This window comes from Hemitrygon akajei, unplaced genomic scaffold, assembly GCF_048418815.1.
Source record: "Hemitrygon akajei unplaced genomic scaffold, sHemAka1.3 Scf000079, whole genome shotgun sequence".
In the NCBI taxonomy this organism is placed as follows: Eukaryota; Metazoa; Chordata; class Chondrichthyes; order Myliobatiformes; family Dasyatidae; genus Hemitrygon; species Hemitrygon akajei.
The window spans coordinates 337,699-363,459 of record NW_027331965.1 but is presented as its reverse complement, the minus strand read 5'-3'; the positions used below and the strand labels follow the sequence as shown (position 1 = coordinate 363,459).

At 47.0% G+C, this 25,761-nt stretch overlaps 1 protein-coding gene across 1 annotated transcript in view; it reads right to left on the bottom strand.

The window, feature by feature from the left end:
* Positions 1 to 25,761, bottom strand: part of LOC140722527 (NACHT, LRR and PYD domains-containing protein 3-like) — a 67,348-nt gene that overhangs the window by 15,090 nt on the left and 26,497 nt on the right. Inside the window, exons 2-7 of the mRNA XM_073037244.1 lie at positions 16,235 to 16,331; positions 9,637 to 9,924; positions 8,903 to 9,063; positions 7,043 to 7,214; positions 6,883 to 6,948; positions 3,594 to 5,328 (exon numbers count right to left, since the gene is read on the bottom strand). Of these exons, the coding sequence (XP_072893345.1) occupies positions 3,594 to 5,328; positions 6,883 to 6,948; positions 7,043 to 7,214; positions 8,903 to 9,063; positions 9,637 to 9,924; positions 16,235 to 16,244 (2,432 nt within the window). The 5' untranslated portion in view covers positions 16,245 to 16,331. The remainder of the gene's footprint in view (positions 1 to 3,593; positions 5,329 to 6,882; positions 6,949 to 7,042; positions 7,215 to 8,902; positions 9,064 to 9,636; positions 9,925 to 16,234; positions 16,332 to 25,761) is intronic.

Sequence of the window (25,761 nt, the reverse complement as noted above, 5' to 3'; positions counted from 1 at the left end):
GAGGATGTTAGGAGAATTCAGGGTGACTTGGATAAGCTGGGTGAGTGGGCAGATACTTGGCAGATGACGTTTAATGTGAATAAGTGTGAGGTTATCCACATTGGGAGTAAGCACAGGAAGGCAGATTATTATCTGAACGGTGTAGAGTTAGGTAAGGGAGAAATACAGAGAGATCTAGGAGTCCTTGTTCATCAGTCACTGAAGGTGAATGAGCAAGTGCAGCAGGCAGTGCAGAAGGCTAATGGAATGTTGGCCTCTATTACAAAGGGAATTGAGTACAAGAGCAAGGAAATCCTCTTGCATTTGTACAGAGCCCTGGTGAGACCACAGCTGGAGTATTGTGTACAGTTTTGGTCTCCAGGGTTAAGGAAGGACATCCTGGCTGTAGAGGAAGCGCAGCGTAGATTTACGAGGTTAATTCCTGGGATGTCTGGACTGTCTTACGCAGAGAGGTTAGAGAGACTGGGCTTGTACACACTGGAGTTAAGGAGATTGAGAAGGGATCTGATTCAAACATAGAAGATTAAGGGACTGGACAAGATAGAGGCAGGAAATATGTTCCAGATGCTGGGAGAGTCCAGTAGCAGAGGGCATGGTTTGAGAATAAGGGGTAGGTCATTTAGGACAGAGTTAAGGAAAAATTTCTCCCAGAGAGTTGTGGGTGTCTGGAATGTACTGCCTTGGAAGGAAGTGGAGGCCAATTCTCTGGATGCTTTCAAGAAGGAGCTAGATAGCTGTCTTATGGATAGGGGAATCAAGGGATATCGGGGCAAGGCAGGAACCGGGTATTGATAGTAGATGATCAGCCATGATCTCAAAATGGCGGTGCAGGCTCGAAGGGCCGAATGGTCTACTTCTGCACCTATTGTCTATTGTCCCACAGGAGGAAGGGGGATGGGGAAGAGAGATCCCACAGGAGGATGGGGGATGTAGAATAGAGATCCCACAGGAGGACGGGGGATGGGGAGGAAATTTCCGGCAGGAGGAAGTGGATGGGGAAGAGTGATCCCACAGTAGGAAGCAGCATCAGGAAGAGAGATCCAACAGGTGGTAGGGGGATGAGAAAGAGAGATACCACAGGAGGAAGGGGATCCGGAATAGAATTCCCACAGAAGGAAGGGAGATGGGGAAGAGAGATCCCACAAGAGGAAGGAGAATGGGAAAGAGAGATCCCACAGGAGGATGGGAGATGGGGAAGAGAGATCCCACAGGAGGAAGGGGGCTGGGGAAGAGAGATCCCACAGGAGGATGGGAGATGGGGAAGATAGATCCCACAGGAGAAAGGGGGCTGGGGAAGAGAGATCCCACAGGAGGATGGGAGATGGGGAAGAGAGATCCCACAGGAGGAAGGGGGCTGGGGAAGAGAGATCCCACAGGAGGATGGGAGATGGGGAAGAGAGATTCCACAGGAGGAAGGGGATGGGTTATCGAGAACCCAGAGGAGGAAGGGGATGGGGAAGAGAGATCCCACAGGAGGAAGGGGGCTGGGGAAGAGAGATCCCACAGGAGGATGGGAGATGGGGAAGAGAGATTCCACAGGAGGAAGCGGATGGGTTATTGAGATCCCAGAGGAGGAAGGGGATGGGGAAGAGTGATCCCTCAGGAAGAAGAGTGATGGGGAAGAGAGATCCCATAGGAGGAAGGGGGATGGGGAAGAGAGATCCAACAGGAAGAAGAGTGATGGGGATGAGAGATCCCACAAGCGGAAGGGGATGGGGAAGAGAGATCCCACAGGAGGAAGGGGGCTGGGGAAGAGAGATCCCACAGGAGGATGGGAGATGGGGAAGAGAGATCCTACAGGAGGAAGGGGGATGTGGGAGAGAGAGAACCCACAGGAGGAAGGGGGCTGGGGAAGAGAGATCCCACAGGAGGATGGGAGGTGGGAAAGATAGATTCCACAGGAGGAAGGGGATGGGTTATCGAGATCCCAGAGGAGGAAGGGAATGGGGAAGAGAGATCCCACAGGAAGAAGGGGGATGTGGAAGAGAGATCCCACAAGAGGAAGGGGGCTGGGGAAGAGAGATCCCACAGGAGGATGGGAGATGGGGAAGAGAGATTCCACAGGAGGAAGTGGATGGGTTATTGAGATCCCAGAGGAGGAAGGGGATGGGGAAGAGTGATCCCTGAGGAAGAAGAGTGATGGGGATGAGAGATCCCACAAGCGGAAGGGGATGGGGAAGAGAGATCCCATAGGAGGAAGGGGGATGGGGAAGAGAGATCCAACAGGAAGAAAGGAATGGGGAAGAGATATCCCACAGGAGGAAGGAGATCGCGAAAAGAGATCCCTCAGGAGGAAGATGAATGGGGAAGAGAGATCCCACAGTAAGGGGGATGGGGAAAGTGATCCGACAGGAGGAAAGGGATCGGGAAGAGAGATCACACAGAAGGCAGGGGGATGGGGAAGAGAGATCCCCCAGGAGGAAGGGGGATGGGGAAGAGAGATCCTACAGGAGGAAGGGGGATGGGTAAAGGAGATTCCACACGAGGAAGGGGATATGGTAGAGATATCCCACAGGAGGAAGGGGGATGGGTAAAGGACATCCCACACGAGGAAGGGGGATGGGGAAGAGAGATCCCACAGGAGGAAGGGGGATGGGGAAGAGAGATTCCACAGGAGGAAGGGGGATGGGGAAGGGAGATTCCACAGGAGGAAGGGGATGGGGAAGAGAGGTTCCACAGGAGGAAGGGGGATGGGGAAGAGAGATACCACAGGAGGAAGTGGGATGGGGAACAGAGTTCCCACAGGTCGAAGGGGGAAGGAAAAGAGAGATCCTACGGGAGAAAGGGGAATGGGAAGGAGAGATCCCACAGGGGGAAGGCGGATGGGGAAGAGAGATCCTACAGGAGGAAGGGGGATGGGGAAGAGAGATCCTACAGGAGGAAGGGGGATGGGGAAGAGAGATCCCACAGGAGGAAGGGGATGGGGAAGAGAGATCCCACTCGAGGAAGGGGGATAGGAAAGTGATCCTACGGGAGGAATGGGGATGGGAAGGAGAGATCCCACAGGAGGAAGGGGGATGGGGAAGGGAGATTCCACAGGAAGAAGGGGATGGGTTATCGAGATCCCAGAGGAGGAAGGGGATGGGGAAGAGAGATCCCACAGGAGGAAGGGGGATGGGTAAAGGAGATCCCACAGGAGGGAGGGGATGGGGAAGAGAGATCCCACAGGAGGAAGGGGGATGGGTAAAGGAGATCCTACACGAGGAAGGGGATGGGGAAGAGAGATCCCACAGGAGGAAGGGGGATGGGGAAGAGAGATCCTATAGGAGGAAGGGGGATGGGGAAAAATGATCGCTTGGGAGGAAGGGGGATGGGTAAAGGAGAATTCACACGAGGAACGGGATAGGGTAGAGATATCCCACAGTAGGAAGGGGGATGGGTAAAGGACATCCCACACGAGGAAGGGGGATGGGGAAGAGAGATTCCACAGGAGGAAGGGGGATGGGGAAGGGTGATCGCACGGGATGAAGGGGGGTGGCATTTGTCACAATTCATCTCAATCTGATTTACTGCAGTTTTACCCAAATCTGTTTACTTTGAAACAGCACAATGGAACCGTTTCACAGTTCTGAGTGAGAGATAAATCAAGTTACCTCAACTCCTGGCACTTGTGCAGCCCGGGTCCCAGCCGCTGGATTCCTTCACACTGAATGTTGCATTTCTCCAGGTTGAGATCTTTTATTGTATCACAGAGTCCGATGGCATGAGACAGGACCGCGCAGTCAACCGGGGTCAGTGTCATTCCACTGAATGAAAGTGTTTTCAGAGATCCCAGTGCGGCCTGAGCCAGTCCACGATTCTGAGACTCAAACAGGTAGTGCAATGTGTTCAGGAGTCTCCTTCTACCAATGTCACCCGTGTTTCTACTCTGGTGTTTAACCTTGTTCTTCAACCAGTCAATCACCCGGCAGGTTGTTTGATGAGGAAATGGACCCAGAAACTCCTCCAGGCCCCGAGCTGTCATTGGGTTGGAGAGACCAGCAACAAAACGGAGAAATACCTCAAATCGCCCATCTTTTGTCTTGTGGGCTTCAGTGAGGAATTTCAGGATATCCTCGGGATGTACAGTCAGGAATTGTGCGACTGCAGCTACAAACTCCTGGATGGTGAGGTGTGGGAATGTGTACACCACGCTCCGGGCAGAATCCTCTCTCTCCAAAAGCTCCATCAGGAACCCGGACAGGAACTGCGAAGGCTGCAGATTGTAGTTGATCAAATCTCCGTCTGCAAACACAATCTTCTTCTCGGACACTCCTCTGTAGGCCATCTGACCCACCCTGAGTAACACATCACGGGGGTTCTCAATCTCACGGCCGTGATTTTTCAGGATATTGTAAATATAGTAGGAGTACAGTTGAGTGATGGTCTTGGGAACTCGCTGCGGGTCCCTGACTCTTTGTGTGAAGAAGGGGCCCAGTGTCAGAGCGAGGATCCAGCAATAGGAGGGGTTGTAGCTCATGGTGTACAGGATCTCGTTCTCCTGCACGTGTTTGAAAACAGCTGCTGCCACCATCTGATCTTCAAAATGCCTGATGAAATATTCCTTCCGTTCCTCACCAACAAATCCCAGGATTTCAGCCCAGACACCGATCTTCGCCTTTTTCAATAAATGTAACACAGTGGGGCGGGTGGTCACCAGCACTGAACACCCTGGGAGCAGCTTGCCCTGGATTAAACTGTACACAATGTCAGACACTTCACACCGCCACTCGGGATCTGGGCACTGGTGCTTGGGTTCTGTATCTCTCTGACTGTCCGCAAAATCGATTCTGTGCTTGAATTCATCCAAGCCATCGAATATAAACAGCAATCCCTCTGGGTTCTTCCAGACCTCTCTCAGGATATTCCCAAAGTAAGGATACTGATCCAGAATCAGTTCCCTCAGGTTTATTCTGCAGTTGATAGAGTTTAAATCCCGGAATTTGAAACTGAAGACAAACTGGAACTGTTGGAATATTTTCCCCTCGGCCCAGTCATAAACAATCTTTTGTACCATTGTTGTTTTCCCGATTCCTGGCACTCCGGCTACTGCTGCAGAACTCCCAGATTTGGATTTACTCCGGGAAAAACTGCTGTGGAATAACTGTGCAGTCTGTATTTTTTCTAACGCTCCACGGAGATGTTTCTCTCTATAATCCTCGTGATCTCTGCCTCTTGCCAGCAGCTCGTGTTCCACTAGTCTCCGATCTCGAAGAGTTGAAATGACGGTGAGCTTTGTGTATCGATCAATCAGCTGGAAAACCTTCACCTTCTCCCTCATCAGGATCGTGTTCACTCTCAGTGTTTCAGTTTGTGCCTGCAGAGTCTCCTTGTGTTTCTGTTGAACATCTTCATGGGAACAAAAACATATTCAAAATGTTAACTAGCTCAACTGACAAAGAACTTTATAACTACATTCCAATATTCAGTGTTTGAGATTACATGAATTAATTCAATGCTTCCATGGATATTAGGACAGAAAGTAAAATTCTGTTCACAGACACAGGAACTAACAGCAATGATTGTCTCAGAAAAATGTCCAATCCTGATATTCTGACGCTAATTACTGATGAAGGTGAACGTTCCCCGGATATCCCATTGCAATCCTGACTGCACTCCCGTTACAACATTTCACTATATTTAAAGCATTGTTGCATCATTAACAGACGATGTTATTGCTCTCCTGGTGTGGAAATATGGAGAGCAGGACACTGTGCATTTTGGCAAAGCTACACACTGGGGAGTCACAGGTGTCCACTGCAAACACCAATGGTGTCAAAACAGGAACAGAACATGCGGGAAATGGAGGTTTCTTTACTCAGAGATGTTCCTGATTCGGAAGAGCGTCGGCATTTAGAGAAGGCAGGATAATGGGGTTGAGAAGAATTGCAGAGCAAATTCACTGAGCTGAATGGCTTCATTATCTTCCTAAGACTTATGGTTTTAGGGAGTATCTAGAGTATTGTGTTCACTTCTGATTGTCCAGCACTGGGGATGATTGGAGAGGGTGCAGAACAGGTTCACCAGGATGTTGCTTGGATTCGGTGCCATGTGAGGTAAGTAGTGGTTTGAGAAACTTGGATTGTTTATTCTGGAGTTAGAATAGAGATCTGACAGATGTTTATAAGATTGAGAGATCAGATTTGGGGTAGAGAGCCTGTATTTTACTTTCAACTTGGGATTCATGGCTCATACCAGAGGGCATTTGGTTAAGGTGAAATGGGGTAAATTTAGTGTACATGTGGGCAGATTTTTCACAGCCTGGGTCGTGTTGGAGGCAACTATGTTATAGGTTCTTCAAGGGATACGTGAATGTGCAGGAAATGCGAGGGTATGGTCAATAGCATAAGAGAGGATAACAAAGTGGTTTTTTTTGTTCTTTCCCAGATATATAAAGAGTAAAACAAGTAGAGGGTTGATATCGAACCGCTGGAAAATGATGTTGTAGATTTAGTAACGGATGCAAAAGGAAATGTCAGACATACTCTGTGGAAGTCACTAGCAGAATTCCAAATTGTAAAGAGCATCAGCGGACAGAATTGAGTGCAGTTGCTATTACGAAGGAGAAGGTGCTTCGGAACCTGAAAGGTCTGAAGAGAGAACGGTCACCTGGACTGGGTCATACAGTGTGTCAGGAGCCTGTCTGGGGTGTGTGGGGATTCCCAGAGCGTTAGGACCCGGAGTGGAGGGTTCAGAGACACAAGGACTGGATTAATACATTAACAGCTGGAACAGCTGGAAAAATACACTTTACAATGTTCAGGCTGCAACGAGAGATGATCTGAATTGTAACCTGAAACCAGAGATCGGCGAGTGATTGATGGTGGATTTTCGTTCCCAGATTCTGCCAAGTCACAGTCTAACATTTGAGATGTGGTTTGAACTGAGCATTTCATCACTCACCTGTCAGTTCAGTGGGTAACTCAGACAACCCTTGTGCGATGTTTATGTATTCCTCTGGGTCAGGACCTGTTTAAATCAACAAAAGAGTTCATGAAAACAGAACTAAAATAATTACAACTATTCAATGTGCCTTTGTGTTCAGTGTGTGGTTTTAACATACCGAGCTCCTGTATCTCCCTCAGTATCCTGTCCAACTTCGGTAACTCAGTCCTCCACATCACAAAGGATTCCCACATTGCCCTCCGGGCCCGGGAGCCTTTGCCATTCACCAAACTGAGGAAGAGTCTGGAACTCTCTGTCCGGTTTCCCTTCTCTGTCAGTTCAGTGACTTTCTAGAAAAGCAAACAATTAATTTATTGTGGAGTAGATGGACAGACATGGCGAATCTCACAGTTTAATATTCATCCTGGATTAATGAGCTGAGGTGAATTTGACCGACGGTCCTGATAAGATGAAAAATTAATTTTAGACTGAATGCCTGTTCAACAGTCCAGATATGCAGCCCTTGCACTTATGTCATACAACGATATGACTATTACAGCACAGTAACACAGTCCGTGCCGAGCGCTTACTCTCACCTAGTCCCACCTACCTGCACTCAGCCCATAACCCTCCATTCCCTTCCTGTCCATATACATATCCAGTTTTTAAAATGACAATATTGAACCTGCCTTTGCCACTTCTACTGTAAGCTTATTCCACACAGTTACCACTCTCTGAGTAAAGAAGTTCCCCCTCGTGTTACCCCTTAACTTTTGCCCCCAACTCTCAACTCATGTCCATTTGTTTGAATCTCGCCTACTCTCAATGGAAAAAAGCCCATCCACGTCAACTCTATCTATCCCCTCATAATTTTAAATGCCTCTATCAAATGCCCCCCCCCCCCCCGAAACTTCAACGCTGTAAAGAATAAAGACTTAACTTGTTCAACCTTTCTCTGTACTTAGGTGCTGAGACCCAAGTAACATTCTAGTAAATCTCCTCTGTACTCTCTATATTTTGTTGACATCTTTCCTATAATTCGGTGGCGAGAACTGTACACAATACTCCAAATTTGGCCTTACCAATGCCTTGTACAATTTATCTTTACTTCGCAACTCCTGTACTCAATGCTCTGATTTATAAAGGCCAGCATACCAAAAGCTTTCTTCACCACCCTATCCACATGAGATTCCACCTTCAGGGAACTATGCACCATTATTCCTAGTTCACTGTTATTTTGCATTCCTCAATGCCCTACCATTTACCATGTATGTCCTATTTTGATTAGTCCTACTAAAATATAGCACCTCACAGTTATCAGCATTAAACTCCATCTGCCATCTTTCAGCCCACTCTTCTAACTGTCCTAAATCTCTTTGTAAGATTTGACAACTACATCATTATCCACAACACCACATATCTTAGAATCCTCTGCATACTTAGTAATCCAATGTACCACCCCATCATCCAGATCATTAATGTATATGACAAACAACATTGGACCCAGTACAAATCCCGAGGCACACCGCTAGTCACCGGCCTCCAACATGACATACAGTTATCCACCACTACTCTCTGGCATCTCCCATCCAGCCACTGTTGAATCCATTTTACTACTTCAATATTAATACCTAACGATTGAGCCTTCCTAACTAACCTTCCGTGCGGAACCTTGTCAAAGGTCTGACTGAGGTCCGGTACACTGATAAATACAGCAGGTGTGAGAGGAGAAGGTGACTCTGAACCTGCAGTTCCCAGTGCTCCCCACCTGAACAGCTGAAACAGATCTACTGAAGACAAAGGTCTGACTGAGGTCCGGTACACTGATAAATACAGCAGGTGTGAGAGGAGAAGGTGACTCTGAACCTGCAGTTCCCAGTGCGCCCCACCTGAACAGCTGAAACTGATCTACTGAGGACAAGTCAGAGATCAAAGTCTTTAATGCCATGCAGAACTCATAGAACGTGCAGGAGATTAATATCGATCACTATTCCCTCTGATACCAGCAGTTTGGTGACAATACACTAAATACACTCACCTCATTTTCTTCTCTACTGAAATGTCCCTCCTTTGTCAACATCCAACCGAGTCTTTCAACTTTTTCTTCAATTGCATGTTTGAGTCTGTCCCTGTAGAACTTTGTCAGTTGGTACAGTCGATACTCGCCCCCTTCTGCCAGGAGGTCGGAGATTGTAAACTCTGGCTCGGCGAATATAAAATGAGAATGTAGTCATAAACTCAAATCTCGCTTGTCTCCACCGCTCTCACCCAGCCCTAACAAACCAGTCATGTTTTGAACCTCGGTGTTTACCTGCTTTCAGCTGGAAACACGTATTTTGCCCTAATCTCCAACACTGGCCTTAAAAAACCGATCGATCAATGCGCTGTGTTAGACGTTCCCAGAAGGAACCCATTCACCAGATACCTGTCTCTCCCACCGTCCCACCCACTCACCGATTTCAGTTTAAAATGGGCAATAAATGTTGGGACTGTCGCTTCCCAGAGATACTCTCTCTATCCTGGCGAATGCATTTCCCATAACTCATATCCTGGAAATACTCCCTTATCCGGATAGCTGCATTTCCTCCGATACACATCCTGGAAATCCTCAGAGCAGGTAGGACATTTCCTGTAGTGCGGTAACCGGTGCCACATGACACCGCATGCACCACACCCACACTTTCCCCTCTCTGACCAACCCTCCAACAAGGAATCACATTTACCCACTTCCCACCTCATTCTGCGAACACATCACCCTCATGTTTCACTCACCCACTCCCTGTTGGGCACTTGACAATTCCGTGTTTAATGAGTTTCCGAGCTGACAGGCAGTCGCCTCACTTGTGCCGGTTCCAGGGTCCTGCTCAGTGTCTCTAACGTCACTGTCTCTGGGCTGAATTTGCTTCTCCTCCTCTGCGGCCGGACCGCATTCCATTGGGACATTGCTCTCAATCTGACCCTGCTTTGGAACCTTGCTTCCCGTGTCCCGATCATCTTCCCTCGATGAGTTGCCTGGTAAAAGCCTCTTGAGGACTTTCTGTACCCGATTTAATTTCCCACCTACAGTAAATGATGAATTGCAGGTTTAGAGTGATTTGTGCTCGAACAAGGATTCACAATGGGTGTCTGCAATGGAGCCAGGAAACCGGCTGACCGGATTTGGAGTGGGACTGTGCTGGTGAATGTGAACCACACTTCCTGCCAGGTGACCATCACGGTAAGCCAGTGAGTGGATACATCCACTCCCAGTAAAAGAACTGGATAGACACAGTAATACTGATCACCGACTGCGCATTAGCTGAACACACCAATAACCGGCGGTTATTAATAGAGAGACATTGGGAGATACCGGGAATTACCACTGGGATTATCTCCCATAAACATAAATCTCCCTGGATCACAAACTGTCCAGTCACCTGTATCACTCACAGACAAGCCACTGGATTACTCGGGGTCCGATCCTCCAGATCAAACGTTCTCCGGTTGCTTTGTCACACACTGTCTTGTCCCCCGGGTCAAAGACTGACCTCTGCCTTGAGATGGACAACGTCCAGTCCCCTGGGTTACAGATTGAACATAACCTTGAAGCCCATGATGCCTGGTCCCCTGGGTCCCATCCCGTCTCCTGGATAATAATTGTCACGTAGCAACTATACAAGTCATTGGCAAAGGGAGAGTCTTGCGTGCAGTTCCAGTAGCTAAACAAAGTCTCGCTGAGAGAGCTTTGCATTTGCTAATGATGCAGTTGCTAACAATCTACAGGATGGATGTGATTCAGCTGGAAACAGTGTCGGGGAGATTCACAAGTATGTTACCGGATGGGGTTGTTTGTTATCTGGTTCGGCTGGGACAGTTTGCCCCGGAACACGGGAGCTTGAAGGGTAAACTTGCACACGTAAAACAGAATCTGAATCAGGTTTATTATCACCGGCATGTGACGTGAAATTTGTTAACTTAGCAGCAGCAGTTCAATGCAATAGGTAATCTAGCAGGGAAAAATCATAATGAATAAAATTTTAAAAAATTAATAAGTAAACCAATTACGTATATTGAATAGATTTTTTTTAAATGTGCAAAAACAGAAAGACTGTGTATTTTGAACAAAGTTAGGTAGTGTCCAAAGATTCAATGTCCATTTAGGAATGGGATGGCAGAGAGGACGAATCTGTTCCTGAATCGCTGAGTGTGTGCCTTCAGGCTTCTGTACCTCCTCCCTGATGGTAACAGTGAGAAAAGGGCATGCCCTGGGTGCTGGACGTCCTTAATAATGGACGCTGCCTTTCTGAGACACCGCTCCCTGAATATTTACAACTTCCGAATCGCTGAGTGTGTGCCTTCAGGCTTCTGTACCTCCTCCCTGATGGTAACAGTGAGAAAAGGGCATGCCCTGGGTGCTGGACGTCCTCAATAATGGACGCTGCCTTTCTGAGACACCGCTCCCTGAATATTTACAACTTCCGGCTGCTTCTCTCGGTCCTGTGCAGTAGCCCCTCCATACCAGACAGTGACAGACCAATGCAGACCACAAATGAAGTGTCTCCTGATCCTCAGCCATTTCCAAGGCTGGCAATGTTCTCGGCTCGGCTACAGAAAACAGAGTTCAGAAAACCCCCCTCATCTACTTTGCGCAGCGAGGGGGGAGTTGAGAGCTGCCCTGACAAAACCTGAAATGTTGTATTATCGCACAATCTCTGAAATCCAGGAAATGCTCTTGTCACCTGTCTCTGAATTTTATAAATGAAAGTTGAAGATGTCTTTCACCTCTAAACAGGCCCTGATGTGCAACAAACCCTGAACCTAGATAATGTTGTAGGGGTGGAACTGGACTCTCTGACGGTGGTGTCTGAAAAGAGGATGCTGTCCAAGTTGCATGCCATCTTGGACAATGTCTCCCATCCACTCCATAATGTACTGGTTAGGCACAGGAGTACATTCAGCCAGAGACTCATTCCACTGAGATGTAACACTGAGCGTCATAGGAAGTCATTCCTGCCTGTGGCCATCAAACTTTACAACTCCTCCCTCGGAGTGTCAGACACCCTGAGCCAATAGGCGGGTCCTGGACTTATTTCCACTTGGCATGATTAACATTATTATTTAATAATTTATGGTTTTATATTGCTGTATTTTGTTATGATACCAGCCCCCTCCTTTGTGAGAATTGCAAGAGCCCTAGTGAAAGGGGGGTCAATGACCCAAGAGAGAGAGAGAGACAGGCTGAATGGACACAGGAAATGGAAAGACATTCCACTGGGACAAAAGCTGGTGACTGTGGCATTGTTCTCAGGAGACACCTGGGAACTGCAGACGTGCCAACTCGCAGGGACATTGTAAAGCCCTCGGGCAAAGTGGGCTGGTTGAGAGAGAGATTGCATTACCTGCAACCTGATTGACACCTGAGATCCCGTGAGGCAGTATAAAGAAGGGTCTGAAAGAGGACGACCCTCAGACGCACCAAGGAGACACCAAGAAGCACGATAACGCTTCCCGTGGGAACGGGAAGCCATTTTGAAATAAGCCACGTGCGTTAAATTCCGAATGCGGGGTTTGTGGCTGGAACCAACGGAAGATCGCTTTTAACTAACAACGGGGAAGATCGCTCCCCTGATTCCACGGATGTTTTGGGCAAGTTTTTCCATTTTATCTCTCTCTCTCTCCAACACGTGAAACCAAAAGAGAAAAGCCTGCAGACTTCAGAGTGACTCTTTATATTTCCAATTGGACTCAGTATTATACCCTAGACAACGAAAGAGCTTATTTCTGGGTGATTATTAATGTACCTGCGTTTTAGATTGAGTATTGACGCATGTTATCTGAATGTTTGTATTAACCTTAATTTTTGTGCCCCTTTATTAATAAAACTTTTGAAAATAGTAGCATCCGACTCAGCTGATCCATCTATCTTTGCTGGTAAGTTACCTGGTTACGGGGTTTTCGTAACAAGTGGGGTTCTCGTCTCGGGATTTGACACCAAAAAGGGGGAGGTCAGTCAATCGGGATTGTAAGTCAAAAAAAAAAAATAATTTGGATCTGGTACGCAGGTAGCCAGACAGAAAAACCAGCAAAGATGGACGTGTGTGAATTTATGAAAAACGCGACTGTGGCGGCGCTAGAGGTGAGCACCAAATCAGACTTGTTAAATTTGGCGAAGGGGTTAGAGATGGAAAACGAGCAGGATCAAGCTGAGAGGCAAAGACAGCATGAAATTCGGATCAGAGAGTTAGCAGCAGCCGAGAGAGCGGCAGCGGGGAGAGAAAGAGAGAGGGAGGAGCTAAGGAGAGAGCGGTTTAATGTTAGTCGGGAGCTGAGAGTAGTACCTCCGTTCGAAGAGACGGATGTTGATAGTTATTTCTTGCTTTTTGAAAAGGTGGCAGTGAACCAGAAGTGGCCACAAGAGCAGTGGGTCGCGTTGTTACAAAGTGTGTTAGCAGGAGGGAGGATTTGGGCAGCCATGATGCCGACCCGCCGACCGGCGAGTGCGGTGGCCCCGCCCCTAGAGTCCCAAAGCTATCGCGCATGCGCGGTCACTCGCAGCCTGTCGGAAAAAGCGGCTGAGAAAGAGGACAGTTTAAATGAAGCCAGCGGTGATCTGGCCAAGATGTTTTTACCGACCCTGTACCATGAGGGTTCCGAGGGTGGTAAAACAGAAAGCAGTAAAGTAAAAGGGGGTAAGGGAGAGGAAATAGCCCTGCCCTTAGTGAAGAGAAAGGTCCTAGAGGTAGGAACTAAAGTTGAGAAACGGATAAAGTTGTTAAAATGTCCAGAGTTGGACATGGTTAATCTGTCTGGTTTGGCAGAATTGTTTGAAGAAGTTCAGAGTTCTAATGGTGTTCTCGATGGTCCCGAGAGTGAAATGAGGGCAGTCTTAGAGAGGAAGGGTATCCTTGCTGTGGAGAAGTCAGCTGAAATGGCCGAGGAGGTTGTTTCAGCTCGCAGGGTTGCGCCTTCCCCAACGGGGGGCTGCCTAGAGAGTAACTGGAAGGATCGGGGGACGTTAGAATTTGAAAAAGGTACGGGTGTTGAAAGCCTGGAAGAGGCCAATGTCCCGTTTGAGTGTGTCCAAGATGGGGATGCACGTGGTGCTGACCCTGGTAACGGAGCTCAGGGGAAGTCTGAGGTATTTGATTCAGGGGAACGGGGCGGCCGTCCTCGTGAGTCAGATAGACCTGGTTCGGGGAAAAAGGGGTTAACCTTGGGAAGTGTGAGTTCCCAGAGGGTTGTACAGAAGGGGGTCTTCAGAGTTAATGTGAAGTTTACGAATGGGGAGATAACTGTTGTTGTGGAGGGAGACGGGAAATCTGTAATTCCCAAATCAAAGGAAGAAAATTTAATGTCTGGATTGATGTCAGAAGCAGCAACCAGGCTGCAGAGACAATGGCTTGGTAACACGGTGCCTGCGAATCAATTACAGGTTGATTTGGAATGTAAAGGTGCCCCACACGCTATTGTTATTCAAGAGGGTGCTGTGAAAAGGCAGAATTTGAAATGCTGTCTGAACAAAGCGAGATCGCTTGCGGATCTTAAATTGGAAACTAATAGCATGACGGGTCCTGAAGAGAAAAACGACAAATGGCCTAAAATTAAGGAATTGGGTGGTCTAAGTTTGGAACACGCTGATAAAATAACTCCTATGAAAGGAGCGGGCGAAAGCTTATTTCGCCAGGGTGCCCAAGATCGCCACGAGGGAATTAACCGGAAAAAAGGCGAGGGTTAATGGGGGCGCGATTTTTAAAATAGCAGAAGCCGGTTTTAAGGGATTTTGACAAAGTATGTGAATAATAAAGACAACACCCATGGAAGCTTGACTGTTAAGTTTGAAAGTAGCATAAAAATTTGTCTTTTGCATGAACCTTTGTAGATGTATGTAAGCTAAGATCACACCTCCTTAGTTATGTTGCCGAAGAAAGCAAATAAATAAGGTGGTTATTGAGCTGAAGTTTGATGCTACCAGGCGTTAGTAGGGCACATGAGGTTAAGGTATTAAAGAAAAGGGGCACTGTACTTGTTAACTGTTTAGATGCTGACTTGAATGTATAACTGTATTACTCTGTAGTGAAAAGAAAAGCAGCTGTATTGTATTAGATTCAAAATTTCTGTAAGACTGTACCACTCTGGGTTTTAACCGCTGGTAAAAACCTTTTTAAGAGGGGAGGTGTTATGATACCAGCCCCCTCCTTTGTGAGAATTGCAAGAGCCCTAGTGAAAGGGGGGTCAATGACCCAAGAGAGAGAGAGAGACAGGCTGAATGGACACAGGAAATGGAAAGACATTCCACTGGGACAAAAGCTGGTGACTGTGGCATTGTTCTCAGGAGACACCTGGGAACTGCAGACGTGCCAACTCGCAGGGACATTGTAAAGCCCTCGGGCAAAGTGGGCTGGTTGAGAGAGAGATTGCATCACCTGCAACCTGATTGACACCTGAGATCCCGTGAGGCAGTATAAAGAAGGGTCTGAAAGAGGACGACCCTCAGACGCACCAAGGAGACACCAAGAAGCACGATAACGCTTCCCGTGGGAACGGGAAGCCATTTTGAAATAAGCCACGTGCGTTAAATTCCGAATGCGGGGTTTGTGGCTGGAACCAACGGAAGATCGCTTTTAACTAACAACGGGGAAGATCGCTCCCCTGATTCCACGGATGTTTTGGGCAAGTTTTTCCATTTTATCTCTCTCTCTCTCCAACACGTGAAACCAAAAGAGAAAAGCCTGCAGACTTCAGAGTGACTCTTTATATTTCCAATTGGACTCAGTATTATACCCTAGACAACGAAAGAGCTTATTTCTGGGTGATTATTAATGTACCTGCGTTTTAGATTGAGTATTGACGCATGTTATCTGAATGTTTGTATTAACCTTAATTTTTGTGCCCCTTTATTAATAAAACTTTTGAAAATAGTACCATTGGACTTCAACTGACATATCTATCTTTGCTGGTAAGTGAAACCAGTTACTGGTTTCGTAACAATTTCTACACTATCCGTGGTTGGTGCGGCTGTAACGAAATCCAATTTCCCTCGGGATCAATAAAGTATGTCCGTCTGTCTGTAGACTTTTACGTAACAAACAGCACCGCTGTCACATTCCTGTTTGTGTTTCACTCTCACGCTGCTGATTCAGGGTCTCCGGCTCCTTTCACTCAGGTGAAGCTTTGCCTGGTGAGTGGAGTCATTCGACCATTACTGGTGTCAGGTCCCTTCGCTGGAACTGTTGGACCGATCGATTACACAAAGGCACTTTACCAGTGGGATCGATAACACTGCTTGATGAAACTTTTCTCTGCCCTGTTAGCGCCTGTGTAAGCTTCTTCATCTGAACTATTGTGCACCAACAGGGCAGAAGTTTAGTTATAAAGATCCAGGTGAACATACCTGTAGCCATTCTGATTCTGACTGACGGTTGTTGATTGTCGTCGTCTTGTTTACACTTTGATCCCGGTGCTGGACAGCTCCACCTGCTGGTGATGACCTGAATTACACACAACAAGCAGACAGTGAGTCAGAGAGAGTTGGATTACTTTGCAAATGTGACAGTACAGCCATTCTCTGTATCAGAGCCGCAGTTCGCATCAACTCCCAAACCATATCTGTATGTCTGTCCAATGATATCTGGAACATACTTCCTATAGAGGCACAGAGCAACAGATCACAGATACTGACCCTTCAGCCCATCGAGACAATGCTGACCACAGTGTGCACTGAGATGGTCCTAATTTTCATGCCTTTGGCACAGGGTCAAACAGGAACATAACTTCATTGTAAAACCTAATTCTGCTTAATCACAGATTCGCAGGTTCTGACAATTTATTAGTAGAAAAGCACTTGATGACGACAGGGTAGGTAAATGTAAATTATTGGTTGGCATTTGCTAGTTAGGACTGAGTGAAATGTGATGTTGGGACATTTGGCTTCAAGGGGGTTTGCTCTCAGCAGAGGCTCGCACGCCGATATACTCGAGGGCAAGTGTATCATTGCAGCTTGCAATAGACAGAGGAGTCAATGACATGTTGCTGTAGTTCATGGTGATTCCACATTTCTGCAATCACTGCAGCAGGAAACAACAGCGGCATCTCCTGACGGGAGGAGATTCTCCACGCATTTTGAGATAATTGTGACGTAACACAGACGAAGCAAGGAAAGGTCAGAGGTGATGTTGGAAATGGACAAGCAATGTGAGGGAATGTGCGTGGCTTCGCAGAGCTGATGCTGACATCTGCAATGATTGCGACTGAGTCTGATAGAGGCATAAATGGTATTTCTAGGCTTACTCAGTCTGACTCCAGCTATTTTCTACCTTCCTTGGTACAGAAATGTAATGTCTAAAGAACTAGCGTTTGAGTGAATGAGACTCACCAAACTTTCTCCTGAGTGAGTCAATGGAAACTCTGATTCAGACTGAGGGTAAGTTGTTCTACTCAGAGTGATGTGGATGCCTGGATTGCCCTGTCTGTTATGGAGGTGGAAGCAAATACAATGGGGGCTTTTAAGAAAAGTTTAGATAAGCACATGGGTGTGAGGAAGGTTGAGAGGTTATGGATATTGTGTAGGAGGGAGTCATTAGTTTATTTCGGGTGGTGTCGATTTACTTTTCAGCTGGTTTGGCACACCATTGTGGCGGGAAGGCCTGTTCCTGCGATGTACTGTTCCATGTTCCGTTCTATCTTCAGCATCTTGAGTTTCTCTTTGACTCCCACTGGCAGATGGACAGGTGACAGTCAGGGGGAATTTCCATATACGAATTGAATTCTGAAACCCCGGTCTCATTCCACCGGTGCAAACACAAAACAGCGTATTTAACCACAGCCTCTCCCTGTGAGGGATGGAATGGGGACTCGTCCTCTGCTTTGCTTCCAAAGGAACTACACAACCAAACACCTGAGCACAGAAGAGAAATACTCGCTCAACATCTCATAAACTCGGACAGCTTGATCCCCAGACTCATTTTATCTGGATCAAATCAGGTGTGGTATCCCAGGTCCAACCTCAGAGGGTCACAGCCCACACCGAGAGACTCTCACATCTTTCCCACACCTCACACTGGGTGTTCCCACAGCCCACACCGAGAGACTCTCACATCTTTCCCACACCTCACACTGGGAGTTCCCACATCTCACACCGAGAGACTCTCACATCTTTCCCATACCTCACACTGGGAGTTCCCACATCTCACAATGAGAGATTCATGCTACCAATATCCAGCCCCCGGAGACGTCTGCGTCATTGCGGAAGGAGGAACATCAAGCCGCGTCTGTAAAAGCACCAACGCAGACCGAAGCCCAGACACTGCCAGTTCCATATTCCTGGAGCCCCCATCCCAAGATTGTAACTCAAGCACCAACTCTCTCAGGGCTCTTTGCTGCCGGTAATATGCGGCAGTGTCTCAGCTAATCCCAGTTCAAAAACGTACACTCCCACACCCACCCATGGCAGAACTGGAGCCTGATGATCCTTTGTCTGGACGGGGATCAGCCGGGAAACGTGGGCATTGGGTCACAAAGAGGGCGCTGATACTTGTCTCCACAGTTACATTGAGCACAGTTGTTCATTATTTTATTGTTGAGTGCGGTGTAGCCCAGGTCAATTAGCAGCCCCTTTCCTCGTCGTGTAACAGGAACAAAATGTTTTAAATATAAAATTGAAAATATAGCACTCAGTACAGGAGATTTTGTTTTGTTCTTTTGACGTAGAAACGATTCACTGACTGCAAGATGTTTGACACCCAGAACAGAATTGCATAAATACTATCCCTGCAATTTTCTTCATTCCATCCCGGACAGGAAATGCTCAAAGCATCCTCGTCTCTGAGGCCACTCTCTCTCCGCTGAGAGTCAGCAACCAGAGAGCGAGAAACATGTTCAACACTCTCTGCAGCTCTGGTGAGCTGTTGCCCTGGCGACGGAGGAAGTGGCTCGCAAAGATAACCGAGTGGGGAAATAACAAACTCAGTGTGACATGTTCTCAGTTTCATTGTGACGAAGATGAACTGAACATTCAGCCATTTTGTAATGGTGACACTAAAATTCCGGTGGTTGTTTTTACCCTGTCGAGGTGCATTCGGTAAATCTCATGGTGGTTCCAGCTCTACAGAACTCTCAGCAGCGCAGATGCTGGTCCAACATAAAAACAAATTGTTGGATACGACCCTTCCACAACAAATGTGGATTATGTGCAGAAGTTTCAATTGAGATTCACAGAGACCTTAGAGCACAGACACAGGACTGTTAGCCCATCCAGTCCGTGCCGTATTCGGTGTGGTCCCATCCCCCCGCACCCAGACCACAGCCCTCTATACCTCTCTCATCTAGATACCCAACCAAACATCGCTCAAATACCACAATCGAACCTTCATCTCTCACTTCTGCTGGGAGATGGTTCCGCATTCGCACCACCCAATGAGTGAAGTAGTTCCCCCTCAGATTCCCCTTCAATGGGTCAGTTTTTGCCCCAAATCCATGATCTTACCCAGCCTGAGGGGAAAATGTCTCCCTGCATTCACCCAGCTTATAGCATCATAGATTTCAGTATCTCTAGCAGGGGTTCCCAACTTGGGGTCCATAGACGCTTCCTTTAATTGTAGGGGCAAATGGCTTAGAAAAGTTGGAACCCTGCTAGGGTACCCCGTCATTCCCTTGTATTCCATGCAATAAAGTTTCACCTGTTCAAACTATCACTATAATTAATTCCTGAAATACCAGCAATGTCCGTGTAATTTTCTCTGCACTCTGTCACGCTTATCGGTAACTTTCCTCCAAGTAGCTGACCAGAACTGCAGACAATTCTGCCTATTGTAGAATCACGGTGCCCTTTTCAACTTTAGCATTAATATCCCAACCCCTCTTCGTAATAGCCTGCGTTGTGAAGGTCAATCTGCCCAAAACTCTCTTTATGACTCTGGTGCTACCTTAAAGGATTTGTGGATCTATAACACCCACACCAGGACAATCAGGCTCAAAACAGTTATTTTCCCCAAGTAGTAAGCCTGATCAACACCTCTACTCACCAACCCACGCTCCACACCTCACCCACTACCAGTTTAATATTTCATGACAGTTCCAGACACTCCTGTGCCTAACGTTACTTTATGGACAGACAATCAATGTCCATCTCCGTATGTCCAGACATTCCTGTGCCTAACGCCACTTTATGGACAGACAATCAATGTCAGTCTCCATATGTCTAGACATTCTTGTGCCTAACGTCACTTTATGGACAGACAATCAATGTCACTCTCCGTATGTCCAGACATTCCTGTACCCAACGTCAACTTATGAACATAGAATCAATGTCACAGACCAGACAATTGTGCAATACTGCAAAGGAAGAATCGCTGATTCAAAAATGCAATCGAGTAGAAGGCTATATTAACAACAGCAAAGATATGCACAAAAAAAAGGAAATTACTGGGATTAAGGAAACCTCCTCTACAGGATGCATAACAGATCAATAAAGTATGTGAGAGCTGGATTCAGTATATAGAGCAGCTTTTTCTGAAGATAGTAGAGGGGAACCCCCAGATATTAAACACCCTAATTCTGGCCCACTGATTGCCAAAGAAGAAATAACTAAAGCAATGAAAAGCATGAATCATGGTAAAGCCACCGGACCTGATGAAATATCAATGGAACTGATACACGCCCAAGAACATCTGGGCATAGACATTCTTTCTGAAGTGTTTAATGGCGTATATGAGTCTGGTGTATTCCCTGACGATCTCTTGAAATCAGTGTTTATAACTCTGCCTAAAATTCCTGGAACTATTGACTGTGAAAGTTATAGAAGAATCAGTCTTGTGAATCACATAATAAGGATTTTGTTGAGAATTGTTCTGAGTCGAATCAAAAACAAGTTAAGGCCAGAAATTTCTAAACTGCAATAAGGGTCTATTTAGGATAGAGGAGCTAGGAACGCAATTTTCATACTACGAATACTTTCAGAAAGGGCAATTGAATATCAAAATGATGTATTTTTATGATTTATTGAGTTCACTAAAGCATTCGACAAAGTCAACATGAAAAATTATTTCAAATTCTCAGTAAACTAAACATTGACAGAACGGACCAATAATGTCTTCAAAATGTATTTTGGAATCAAATGGTGGAGGTAAAAATTGATGATTTAATAAGCATTTGGACTAAAATTCAAACAGGAGTTAGGCAGAGATGCGTTGCCTCACTGAAATTATTTAATATCTATACTTAAATGATTTTCAAAGAAATAGAAGACCTAAATGGGATGGAAATTGGAGGTGTTAACATCAACAATATGAGATATGCAGATGATACCACCCGAATAGCAAGTGCTGCAGAAGGCCTACAAATCCTCCGAGATAAAGTAGTACAAACAAATGCAGATTTTGGTCTGACCATCAATTGTAAAAAAAAATCCAAATATATCGTCACATCAGAAGAGCAGAATTCTCCCAAGTGCCAATTGTCCATCGGTAACAAAAGAGATTGAACAAAAGACCGGCTGTAATTACCATGGTAGCTTTATATCACAAGATGCTGGAAGTAAAGTAGAAATAAAAAGAAGAATTGCCATTGCCAAAAACAACTTCCAAAAAATGAAATCTATTTTTCCCAACAGACACATTTCTGTGACAACAAGGCTTAGGCTACTAAAATGCTACATCTGGTCAATCTTGCTGTATGCTTCCCAAACATGGACGATAACACCAGAACTCCAAAGAAACTTACAAGCAGCAGAAATGTGGTTTCTCAGAAGAATTCTGAAAATATCATCTAGAGATGGGGTAACTAATGAGACAGTACTTCAACATGCCCAGACAAAAAGATCATTAATGAGAATATTACATGAGAGGAAATTTAAATTCCTGGGCCATGTCATTAGAAAGGGAGAAATAGAATGTCTTACATTGCAAGGCCGTATGCCTGGGAAACGTGACAGAGGAAGGCAAAGAAGAAAATATATGGACACTGTGAAAGAATTAACAGATCTAAGTGTGCGAGGTATCATCGACGCTGTTGGGGATCATTGGATGTGGAGAGTCATGATCGGCCAGGCATGTAAGGCGCAAGTCACATGCAGAAGAATCAATGTCAGTCTCATATGTCCAGACACTCCTGTGCTTAACCTCACTTTATGGACAGACAATCAATATTTTAAAACGATCATACTTTATTTATCGTGTTTTGTCTATTATTGTGGTCTCCATCATTTTTTTTTCTGTCTTGCTTTGGATTCAGAGTAACAATTATTTCGTTCTCCTTCACACTTGTGTACTGGAGTGACATAAAACAATTTTGTATCTTGAACACTGGGGAGAATACCACGACCATCCACATTATCTAATCTCCCACTTGATTCCATCAGCTCCGACAATGTCACCCTCATTCTCCTCTGGAATAAAGATCCAGCTCGGCCAAACGCTTCCTATGACTCGGCCCTCTAGTCCAAGCAACATCTTCAGCAATCTCTTCTGCACCCTCTCCAGTTTCAAATATATTTACGGCAGTAGGGTGAACACAACTGTACATAATACTCTGTGTAGCCAAGTAGATTCATACACAAATCAATGGCATGAATAGTGAATTACAGAGGTCTCAACGCCGACACACACACCCCACTCGTCACAGGGCTCCATTCGCTAAAACCATCTTCAATCATCTCCCTCTGCTTCTTGTTCTCGAGCCCGGAGTGAATCCTCCTCGCCAGCTCCCCTTGACTCCTTCCTGACCGAACCTCCCCGATCAGCTGCCACGCGGGATTTTTTACAGACTTTACCAAAGTTCAGATAAACAACATCACTGCCCAACTTCACCCAACTCCCTAGTGAACTCTTAAATAATCTCCAAAATACCTGACAGATACGATGTCCTATTGGGCAGTGTAGAGGGTGATTTCCCCATGACTAATGCCCAAACTCCCGAGACTTCAGCTTCACTCCAGACTGAGAAAATTCCGATCCCGGCTGTGGAATTACCAACCTGGACTGAAGCCCGCATACTGCCAGTTCCATATCCTCAGAATCACCAGCCCAATATCATCACCCATACACAGACGCTTTGGTGCCGGCGATTTGCCGTGGTGTTCCTGCCATGTCCGATTCACAAACTAGGGTGGAACTGGAACCTAATGACCCTCTGCCTGGGCCGGGGCTCAGACCGATTCCCCGGTCTGTGTAGAGGATGCGGATACACTTCAGCCTGTCCCCAGCAGCTATAACCGAGCACATTTGATCACAATTTTCCTGCTGTGTGGGATCTTGCCCAGCACAGCTGGCTGCTATGTTTCCCGCAGTGCAGCAGAAACAAAATGTAAAATTACAAAGTAGAAAATGCTGGGAACTCAGTACATCAAACTACATCTCTGAAAGGTGAAATGGTGGAAAACTGTCCGAGATCTGCTGAGCGTCTCCAGTATTTTTCTCCTCCTCACTTTAAATTTCCTGCAACTGTAGTATTTCCTCCCTCTTCATTTTAATGCACAGATAGTAACTGATTGCCACCCGTGACTGTCAATGCCACCCCACCCCAACCAATGTGTCAGTTGTCAGTTCATTCTGACCCTGGTGTAACACAGCCCATACAGTCAATGCTCACAGCATCCTTTCCCCCACTATCGCTCTGTGCATTTGCCCCTGAGGCCGCTGTCTCTGCGCTGAGAGGCCGTGACCACAGAACCAGTGAAACACTCGCTGCAGCTCTGACGGGCTGTTACCATGGAAACAGAGGAAGTGACTCACTGAAAATAACCGAAAAAGGAAATAGCAAACTCACCATGTGATACAAGTGTCGTTTTGACAAAGACGAACACTGCAGCCATTTTGTAACGCTGAAACTAAAATTGAAATGGCCGCTTTTACCCCGCCCCGTTCAAATAAACCTCTGTCTGAACGGGGGAAAGATGCATCTACTCATACACGTGAAGCAGTGTCCCGAGGGTGAGATCACTCTGTTTAACCCTCGCTGTCTGCAAGCACACAACGGGCCGAACGGCCGCTTCCGGTGTTATGGAAGCATTTAAAACAAATATCGATCCAGGTGAAGTCTGGATCCGCTACCGGGCCGGGTGATGGAGGTAAAGTTCCCCAGGTACATCTTAATGCGTGTGTTTAATCTCGGCATCACCACCTCATCCCGCTCCTGGGAGCAGAACACCAGGGGCTGAGCGGCGGCTCATCTCAGGCGGTCCGGCGTGAAGGTCCCATAACCCGGACCGACCACGACAGGTTGGATCCAGGAAGCGGGACGAGGCCGCCAGTTGGAGGAAGTTAACGGGACTCTCTGCCCGACATCAGGTACCCTCAACCACCCCCCTCCCGCGAATCGGCTTCAGTACTCACCGATGGGACATTGTCGGTCACGTTCACCCCTAATGACCGGCCTCAATGCTCACCGATGAGAACTTGATTAATTTGTCCCGCAAAGAGCGATCGGTACACCACTCCCCGCCGACAACCCGCTTCGACAGAGGACGGAAAGAAAAGCACCGCCCATCCGGAGACTGTGAGAGCGGGGGCGGGGCCTCGGAAGCGAGAACCTCAGATGCTGCGGATCTGTGTTTGAAATGGGAGCCAGACGCTGGATCACGTGACGGGTGGAGGGACTCCCTCCTGAACCGGGACCCTGCTCCTCGCCCCTCACACACTCCCCGACCTACCTGCCGCATTTTAAACCTTATTCCATACTTACACCAGCTACATTTTTAATTTTCCCCTCTGTATCTTTCCCGTCCCCATCGCTCCGCCTCCCGGTTCCTGGAGCTTTGCGGGTTCGATTCCATCCCGGTCCGATACACAATGCCCACCCGAACAGGAATTGCGCGGGTTTCATTGAAATCACTTGTATGTTTATAAACAATAATTTCTATTCACAATCCTCCGGAGCCTCACTGAACAGGAACCCTGTAACATCAAGTGAGAAACAGCAGTAGGAGGCTATTCTGCCCCTCCAACCATCAACAAGATGGCGGCTGCTCTCCCATCTCAGCCCACATGTTTCTCCCCGATCCTCATTTCCTCGATCCCTTCGGTCTCCATACATCTGCCGGCCTCTGATTTATGTGAAGATGATCACTGAGACTTCATCGTCCTCCAGGAATCAGTCTGGCGAATCTCTAAAGCAAACACTGTCCAACTTCTTATAATCCTCCATAGAATTAAATTCTATTTCTGCAGCCCTGTGTTACCCCCACAACTCACCTTCCACCCATGTCACTATTTCCACCTTGCCACCTCCCCCCTCACCTGGATCCACCTCTCTCTCCCCAGCTCTTGCCCCATCCCTACCCCTCACCGCTTTTCTCTGAATATTTCCTGTCCACTCTCAGTCCAGAGGGAGGGTCTCGGCCCGAAATGTTGACGGTCCATTTCCTTCCACAGCCGCTGCCCGACCCACTGTGTTCCTCCGGCAGTATATTCTTTGGTCAGTATAACCCGTGTTAGTATGGGGAGGGGGGTTTTACACCAAATACTCTCAGATGCTGGGGTCAAAGGAACACGTACAACATGCTGGAGGAAATCAGCAGGTCGGGCAGCTTCCGTGGACACGAACTGTCAACGTTTCAGACCGAGACCCTTCGGCAGGACTGAGAGGGAGGGGGCAGGGACACTACAGTCTGTGGTGGGAAAGCTGTTGGAAAAGATTCTTAGAGATAGGATCTATGGGTATTTAGAGAATCATGGTCTGACCAGGTATAATCAGCATGGCTTTGTGAAGGGCAGATCGTGCCTACCAAGCCCGATAGGGTTATTTGAGGAGGTGAGCAGGCATATAGATGAGGGTCGTGCACTGGATGTGATCTACATGGATTTTAGTAAGGCATTTGACAAGGTTCCACATGGTAGGCTTATTCAGAAAGTCAGAAGGCATGGGATCCAGGGAAGTTTGGCCAGGTGGATTCAGAATTGGCTTGCCTGCAGAAGGCAGAGGGTTGTG